General features: G+C 42.7%; 2 protein-coding genes across 8 annotated transcripts; one reads left to right on the top strand and one right to left on the bottom strand.

The window, feature by feature from the left end:
* The first annotated feature begins 147 nt into the window (after positions 1 to 147).
* On the top strand, positions 148 to 2,762 carry LOC115564155 (solute carrier family 25 member 44). Of its 7 annotated transcripts, none has more exons than XM_089256680.1 (4): positions 148 to 277; positions 855 to 1,794; positions 1,852 to 1,979; positions 2,036 to 2,762. In XM_089256680.1, exons 2-4 carry the CDS (start codon positions 1,095 to 1,097, stop codon positions 2,225 to 2,227), a joined length of 1,020 nt encoding a protein of 339 aa, XP_089112806.1. In that variant the 5' UTR covers positions 148 to 277; positions 855 to 1,094; the 3' UTR covers positions 2,228 to 2,762. The 7 variants fall into 7 exon arrangements, with proteins under 7 accessions (XP_089112806.1, XP_089112801.1, XP_089112803.1 ...); XM_089256675.1 differs by having other exon boundaries at positions 268 to 394; XM_089256677.1 differs by lacking the exon at positions 148 to 277 and adding an exon at positions 305 to 406.
* Positions 2,763 to 3,772: 1,010 nt separating this feature from the next.
* Positions 3,773 to 8,893, bottom strand: Irp-1B (Iron regulatory protein 1B). The gene is made up of 10 exons (XM_030388144.2): positions 8,736 to 8,893; positions 8,568 to 8,660; positions 7,620 to 7,789; positions 7,346 to 7,561; positions 6,770 to 7,280; positions 6,612 to 6,712; positions 6,433 to 6,549; positions 4,909 to 5,563; positions 4,135 to 4,853; positions 3,773 to 4,078 (listed from the first exon to the last, which is right to left on the bottom strand). The coding sequence occupies exons 1-10, from the start codon at positions 8,740 to 8,742 to the stop codon at positions 3,968 to 3,970; spliced, it is 2,700 nt and encodes an 899-aa protein (XP_030244004.1). The 5' UTR covers positions 8,743 to 8,893; the 3' UTR covers positions 3,773 to 3,967.
* Positions 8,894 to 8,955: the final 62 nt, after the last annotated feature.

Genomic DNA, 8,955 nt, shown 5'->3' with positions numbered 1-8,955 from the left:
AGATAATATTATTAAATAAATATTTACGATATATATACTCATTTGAGTCCAGTAAAAGGGGGTTAGTTTTTTATTTTAAAACTGCCGCGCATTTAGTCCAGTGTGTACACATAAACATTGCTCTAGTGAGAAAACAAATACCTGCGTTATTACTGTCAACATATCGATGTATAGTTACATATCGATATACTAAATCATTAAAAATGTTTGTTGGTTTAAAATGTCTTTTAATCTTTTTGGTATGTAATTGAAGAAATTTGTTATATCCTCGACACAAGTAAGTCAATATGACCTGTGTAGTAGAAAAACCAGCTCATGACTGAATAATAATGTTTCCATTTAAAATATCGATTGGCCGATATGAAAACAACATCAACAAAAATAATTGAACAGGGTGGGTGGAAGTGTAGGTGTCTCAATCATCAACAAATATTAATATACGCAAGTAGACTTGACATTGGACTACTGCGGAAGTAAGACATATCTGTGTTGAGAAAATATCAAATTAGAAATTCGCCGACTACACACTGGCAAGGGTCAAAATTGATAACAGTGGTGATGACGCGCTTATTCAGTCAGGTGGTGTAGTTGGTTGTGTCTGGCCGCATTATATAATTAAAAACAAATCTGTAAGCATATGGGTCCAGGTAATCCGAAAGACCCTAATGTCAAGTGAACAATAACAATATTTAAAACCAGGGGCACAAAGTCAAATAAGAAGACAATGGATATATATTAGTACGCATGCATCGAAACGTTCACCTTGGGAACAAAATAATTTCGTGCAGTCACCTTTCAATTGCGTCAACGTAAATACATATGTATATAACATAATGTTATATTTTCCATTTCAGAAAGTCCCACATCCACATCCACATCGCACATAGAAAAGCATACCATACTTAATGCGTGCCCGCTTGGCCGGATATTGTCAACGACGGTTAATGATGCTGTAAACAAAGATTCAGAAACGGTTAAGCTGATTTCGACATACGAGTGTCTCGTTCGCTTCACTTGGTACTGGAAACGCATGCAACAAGTGCAGGTTCTCCAGCACACGGTCTCCGACAGCTGTTCCAAATACAGCTAACAAAATGTCGGAAAGCACCGGCGTGACTATGGAAGCCAGCGGCGATCTTGCTGGTCCAAGCAGGACTAGCGGGAAGGAGAGCGCCTACATACGGACCATCGAATGGGACATGATGAACAAGACCAAGTTCTTTCCACTTTCTATGCTGAGCTCCTTTTCGGTGCGATGCTGCCTATTCCCGTTGACGGTGATCAAGACCCAGCTGCAGGTGCAGCACAAGAGCGATATATACAAGGGCATGATTGATTGTGCAATGAAAATTTATCAATCCGAGGGAGTGCCGGGTCTGTACCGTGGTTTCTGGATCTCATCAGTGCAAACCGTATCCGGCGTCTTTTACATCAGCACCTACGAGGGTGTCCGACATATACTCACTGACTTGGGCGCTGGCCACCGTCTGAAGGCTTTAGCGGGTGGTGGATGTGCATCGCTTGTTGGCCAGACCATTATAGTTCCTTTCGACGTAATATCACAACACGCCATGGTCCTGGGAATGTCGGCGCATGCCGGCTCAAAGGCCGATATTAACCCACTAGGTATTAAAATGTGGCCTGGACGCAGCCGCTTTAATATATCTATGGATATAGGGCGTGAGATATTGCGACGTGATGGTTTCCGCGGCTTTTACAGAGGGTACACTGCAAGCCTCATGGCCTATGTACCTAACTCTGCGATGTGGTGGGCGTTTTATCATTTATATCAGGGTATGTTCCATTGCTTTTCCACATAAGATATGTTCTATATCGATTTTTCAATTCTAGACGAACTGTGTCGGATATGCCCAGCTTGGGTGTCCCATCTTTTCATCCAATGTGTGGCTGGCAGTTTGGGTGGCTTTACAACCACAATATTAACTAATCCATTGGACATAGTGCGAGCACGCCTTCAGGTAAGTCTTAGAAATTATGATGTATTGTACATATCGTTAATCGCGTTATCTTGCAGGTTCATCGCCTAGACTCCATGAGTGTTGCTTTCCGCGAACTGTGGCACGAAGAAAAACTGAACTGCTTCTTTAAGGGCCTCTCCGCACGCCTGGTGCAGTCGGCAGCCTTCTCATTCAGCATTATTCTTGGATATGAGACCATCAAACGCATAGCGATAGACGAGCAATACAAGCATCAAATACGCTGGTAACAAACGCGACGCACAAATCTAAAGAAAAACCACATCAAATCGCATCTGCATTTACGCAACGTACTGAGGAACCACCAGAGATTTGTTACTGAGCCAGCTGGAGCGCAATGCTCGGTGCTCAACCTTTGTAAATATCTGACGAGATGAATAGTAAAAAGCACAGGTTAATTAGCTAAATTCAAATACAATTATGATTATTGTAGGGCGTTGAAATGTATCTTACAATTAGTTAAAAACAATTTTGTTACGCTCTGCTATGTTTACGTACATAACTAATGCAATTTAACTTAAAAATACCCAAAGTGTTGTAGCTTAAAGTGTAGATTTTTGCTATAGTGATTTTTTACGTTATACATACTACCAGAGGCAGGAGAAAGTTGATGAAGATGATAAACAAAAATTCATAGAGCACATGTATACATATATATAGCAGTCTTGTACATTATTACTCTAAGATATGTAATTGATGATGATGTTGATAATAATGTTACAATAATACTTTTATAAAGCCAATCTGGACATTCTTATACTAGTACTTACCTCATTGTGTCCTTTCACTCACAACGGGGCGCCGTGATACGGCACTTTTTCGATGTGTGTTTTTGAAAGCCAAAAACAAAAATAAAACATTAATGTAGTCTTAGCAAGCATTGTAATAAAGTACAAACCAAGAATTTATACATTTTGGCACTGTGAAACGTGAATTTCATATGTGTTCAATGGTCAATGCGATCCCAACCTACAAAATGTGAACCTGAAATCTAGTTCTATTGATTAAGGTAAATTGTATACATATTACGTAAATAGATAGCATGATTTGCAATATTTGTTATGGTTATGGTTAGGATTGTTAAAAACGTGGTTTTTATTTTATGCGCGATATCTTTAGACAATTAGGCAATTTGTTCGTTGCGCATAATCAGTTCGCATTTAATCAGTTTCGTTTAGACGTGTGCAATTAGGTATGATAACCATAATATCTATGTATTGAACACTATTCAGAATGACCTTTGGATTCGGAAACTTATTAATGCAAAATATGAATAAAATCCAAAACTGTTGCCACAGTCATACATATATATGAAAAATGATTTTGATATCGAATAATTGTGGATAAATATTTTCTTGCGCGTCAACAGCTGTGGACAGCTGAACGGGTGGGTGTATAAAATGGTTGTGCACATATTGCGATATCTTAAAAATGATTCTAGAAATTCCTTTAAACTGGTGTTACAGCTAGTCAACCCAATTGAAGAAATTGTATAATCATTTAAATTCTTTACGTGAATGAACAATAAAACACATATACACTTATAATCTAGTATATGTTGCTCAACATTATTAAGTAGGCGTTCAGTGATTACGTACTAACTGATTAGAAATTTTGCTTCATATTTGTTATGATTCTATGAAGTAATAATTGCTGTAGACGATGACATTGCGTTCAAGCTCATGGTCGCTAGATTAGAGCTACTTGTAGATTTGGTGTACTTGCCTATCTTATTTATCAATAATTTAGCAGTGTCGAGGAAAGAGCAAAACGAGTAGAATAAATTTGTTTATTTACCTTCAAAGAGCCATATTAGTAGTATTCGGAGACGAGTTGAGTGAGAAGTAGGCTTAATTTAATTGGTTCGACCATTAATTAGGATAAGCACCAGCACACGTTAAAAACTTAGGAGACTACAATGTACAATTTTAAAAATGCAAGTGGAATAAGCAAATAATAAGAGGAGTGATTTAAGAGAGCATCTTGCGAATCATATAGTTGAGGATGCCGCCGTTCTGGTAGTAGGTAATATCCACCTCGGTGTCGAATCGCAGTATAGTCTCAAAGACAGTTCCATCGGCCTGCAAAAGTATGCAAATGAAATAAATGTTCTAAAGCCATTAAGTTATCTACATACTTCGACTTGAATCTTCTGGCCAGGCTTCAATCCGGTTTCGGGTAGAGCAATGTTGTAGACCTCACGACCGTTCAAGTTAAGTGTCTCAGCACTTTGACCAGGCAAGAACTGCAGTGGAATAATGCCCATGCCGACAAGGTTGGAACGATGAATGCGCTCGTATGATTCTGCAATGACAGCCTTCACACCCAATAGGAAGGGACCCTTTGCGGCCCAATCGCGAGAGCTGCCACTGCCATAGTCCTTGCCAACGACCAGAACCAACGGAGTGCCTTCCTCGCGATAGCGTTCAGCTGCATCAAAGATGTCGAGCTCCTCTTGGCTGGGTATGTGCAGGGTGCGTGGGCCGGTCTTTGTGACCAGTTTGTTTACCAGGCGAATATTGGCGAAGGTGCCGCGTGCCATAATGGCATCATTGCCTCGACGCGAGCCATACGAATTAAAATCTCGGGGAGTCAAATTGCGACTGGCGAGGAAACGAGCTGCTGGCGAGTTTCTGGCGATGGAGCCGGCTGGTGAAATGTGATCTGTGGTCACAGAGTCACCCAAGAAGAGCAAGCAGCGCGCCTTCTGAATGCTCTGCAACTTGGGGAGCTCTCTAGTCATTCCCTCGAAGAAGGGCGGACGCTTGATATAGGTGGAATCAGCGCTCCAAGGATAAAGCTTACCATCGGACACCTTCAGTGTTTGCCAGTCCTCTGAGCCCAATTCAATCTTGCCTATGATAAGAGTTATTTCAATATTGTTCAAGAATCTAACGACCAATAGACTTACTGTAGACTTCCTGGAACATTGCCGGAATAACGTGCTTGTTCTCCACTTCCTGAATTTCAGTGCGCGTGGGCCAGATATCGCGAAGGAAAACATTCTTTCCATTGCTATCAACGCCCAGAGGCTCCGTCTCGAAGTCAATGTCCACGCGTCCAGCAATGGCATAAGCAATCACCAACAATGGACTGGCCAGGTAGTTGGCACGGGTGTTGGGATGAATGCGACCTTCGAAGTTACGGTTGCCCGACAAGACGCCCGCACAGACCAAACCATTCTTTTCGATTGTGTTCACAACGTTTTCCTCAAGGGGACCGGAGTTTCCAATGCAAGTCATGCAACCGTAGCCCACGATGTCGAAACCAAGCTTTTCCAAATATGGAATGACGCCCGATTCTTTCAAGTAGTAGGTTACGACACCAGATCCAGGCGACAATGAAGTCTTGATGTAGGGCAAAATGCTAAGCCCCTTCTCGACCGCTTTCTTGGCTAGCAAGCCAGCACCCAGCATCACCGAAGGATTTGAGGTGTTCGTGCAAGATGTAATTGCTGCAATGACAACGGATCCGTGCTGCAGCTTGTAAGTCTTTCCATCGTCCCACTGGAATTCGCCGCTGGCCGCAAGGGCTTCTGGCGCAATAGCGAATCCCTTAAAGCCGACCTAAAATGTTGCAACAATAAAAAACGCTGATTACAACTGTGTAGGAAGACAAGTAATTTGGGCGTTCAACGACCCCGCTCTGTCCGAACTATTTGTAGGTCAGTTTGTTTGCGGAAGCGGCGCGTGAGGCCCCATCGGTGCAGGCCAAGCCGGGCCTGGCCCGGGTTCAGAACCCGTTAAAGTCCACTGAGGTGCATTAAAAACAAAATAGCACTTCACAATTTTAGAAATTCGGCATAAAAATATCGAGCGTGCTAGAAAGTAAAGCGCATTCTCAGCGAATTTTGGTAATAACTAAAACCGATCAGCCGCTGCTGCTGCCGCTGCTGCTGCCGCTGCCAATGCCGCTGCTATAGGAAACTTGATGCGCTGGCAGCGGCCATTGAACGCAACGGTGCTTATAAGAGCAAGATGGCCAACAGCCAGGTTTCAGTTCTGAGTGTTACGTGCTGGTGGCTTGCCAATGCCTGCGGTCCGGCATTTCACAACCAACTGCTTTGGTGTGCCCGCTTATGAGGGAATCGCAATTATAAAGCTAACACATCAATGCAATTCGCTGTGAGATCTTGATATAGATCCGAGTGATGCAATAGGTCTAACGTCGAAGCGATATCAATTTATATCGAGTTATCTAAGGAAATAGTAGCCGTGATTTTAAATTTCAACTTATTACATATCACAGTTGCTGTTTCTTTTAGATAGCTCTTTTGTAAGCAGCCTAACAGTCGGTCGCGTTGCGGTTTTGAACTTGAGATTTGAAATGTGATTAAGGATTTCAATTTATGGGATACACTAAGTTCAGTTTTGTCAGATGTCCAAGCATCACTGGGCTTTGTTTATCTCATAAGAGCGAAATTTGTTCAACTTACGGGACTGGACAGGCACGACTTGAAGTCTTCGGGCATGTTTGAAACAGAAACACGATCGTGCGGCCGTTTGGGTCCCGACACAGAGGTCACAACTGTAGACAGATCCAGAGTGATGCTCTGCAAGTAAGTTCACACATAGATAAGAATTTGGTTGAATTTCAGTTGTGCAATCAGCTAACCTGAGTGAATATGGGATCTTGAGCTTCATTGGCATAGTTACGCAATTGCTGGGTGGCCTTCAGATACTCACGGATGATATCAATTTTCTTCTCGGAGCGGTCTAAAGTGGCGATAATTCAATGAGTCGAACAACAATCATATTATTGTATAAGCTTACTTGTTTGCTTCATGTAGCCGAGCGTGTTTTCATCAATGGGGAAATAGCCCACGGTAGCACCATACTCGGGACACATGTTACTGATTGTGGCACGATCGGCAATGCTCAGCTCAGCCACGCCCGGGCCATAGAACTCAACGAATTTGCCGACGACACCCAGTTGACGCAGATGCTTGGTAATGGTCAGCACCAAGTCCGTGGAGGTGGCCAAGGGGCTCAGTTTGCCAGTCAGCTTGTAGCCAATGACTTCGGGCAACAGCATGGAGATCGATTGACCCAACATTACAGCCTCAGCCTCAATGCCACCCACACCCCAGCCCAGCACTCCCAAGCCGTTAATCATGGTGGTGTGCGAGTCGGTGCCGACAACGCTGTCAGGATACAGAATTTTGCTGCCATCGCTGGACTCGGCTTCGAAGACGACACGCGCCAGATACTCCAAGTTCACTTGATGCACAATGCCTGAGCCGGGCGGCACAATCAACATATTATTAAAAGCACGGGCACCCCACTGCAAATCAACGTAGATTGTATTTCGAAAATAGTTTGCTAATGTGTATGTAACTCAATATTCACCTTCAGGAAAGTAAAACGTTCCTTGTTCCGCTCGAACTCCAAGTTCTGGTTCTTAGCCAAGGCATCTGGGACACGGGCAAAGTCGACTTGCACGGAATGATCGATGACCAAATCGGCAGGGCAGATGGGATTGATTTTCTCGGGATTGCCACCCAAATCCAGAACAGCATCACGCATGGCCGCAAAGTCCACAACGGCAGGCACGCCCGTAAAGTCCTATCAATATTTCAATAATTATCAATACTATAATTACAAGGCAGAGTATGCAACGCACCTGCAGGATGACACGAGCTGGCTTGAAGGAAACCTCCACATCATTGGAGCCCTGCTTCAGGGCGGGCGTCCAGCTCAGAATGCTCTGAACATCCTTCTCGAGAATATGGAAGTTGTCGCAGTTGCGCACAGCAGACTCCAAAAGAACACGAATCGAGTAGGGCAACTGGTCTGTAAGCCAATCAGATTATTTTTTTGCGATTACATTTAACGCACAACAATTTTGTTTGTCTAAAGAAACAGACAGCGAGCACTTATTAGGCAATAAGAGGTTTCTTTGAGACGTTTGTTTTTTTTTTTTTTTTTTAGCTAGCCACTTGCCCTTTGTGATTGGGTAACAAATCTAGCTTGAACAGCTCTCACCTTAAGCGGCTAAAATCACGCGTCGCACTTTAAAATATTCTGTTCTATGTAGATGCATAAGGAGCTCAAGCACACGCACACATACACAAATTATGTTTTTACACTCGCATGTCTAAAGCATCAGGCCACGAAATCGTCCGATATCAGCAGTTTGAATTTGTCTTGTTGCTACTGATAAGTGTCTACTACATAATACAATAGCTTTATTAACGCACAATCTAGTCTACTTGGGCCTTATCAGAGCAGGCCGGTCTCGTCGTGTGCCTGACATTCACAAATGAACCTTGCCGATCTCTGCCCTCAGTTCCTCTCCTCTCTAACATTAATAACTTTCGCTTTCAGCTAAGTGCTAGGTGTGCATTGGAAAGCTGAGGTGGAAAAGCCGCCGGAGTCTCACCTATCGAACTGCTACTGCTTCGACTTGCAAATTAAAGCGGCCACTGTTGGGGGTCAAACTTCAAATCGTCGTTTTATGCATTATATATGTGCTGTTACATACATACATACATAGGTATTTCGGTAGGTATTTCTTTAGAAAACTTGTTACCACGTAGTCAAGTAAGCGGCAGTTACACATATGACTTACCATATTTGTTATCAATGGAAGCCAGATCAAAGTATTTGTACACGGTACCATCCTTAGTGAAGGATTTCTCGAATTGCGCAAATGGATTAGCACCTGTAATAGAGTATGTGCCCTTATAAGTAATTATGTAACATTCCAAACTAGCTTTATATTATAAGTACGACTTACCAGACATTGTTGTGCTTTCTAATTCAGAGAGATTTAACCTGAACAGCGGGCGTTTACTTTGTGGAATGAACAAGTTTTGGAGGCCTTACCACTAATATGCTGTGTGTGCTGTGTATATGTTTTAGTTACTATTCACGAATAAGAAAAAATACCTAGTATTAATTTCGGCGATAGTTAATCTCTTTCCAGCTGATTAGATATGTGACATATGTGACGAAAT

The sequence above is a fragment of the Drosophila navojoa genome, chromosome 2 (assembly GCF_054131105.1).
Source record: "Drosophila navojoa isolate 15081-1374.11 chromosome 2, UAZ_NAV_1.0, whole genome shotgun sequence".
In the NCBI taxonomy this organism is placed as follows: Eukaryota; Metazoa; Arthropoda; class Insecta; order Diptera; family Drosophilidae; genus Drosophila; species Drosophila navojoa.
This window is presented reverse-complemented; position numbering and strand designations above follow the sequence as displayed.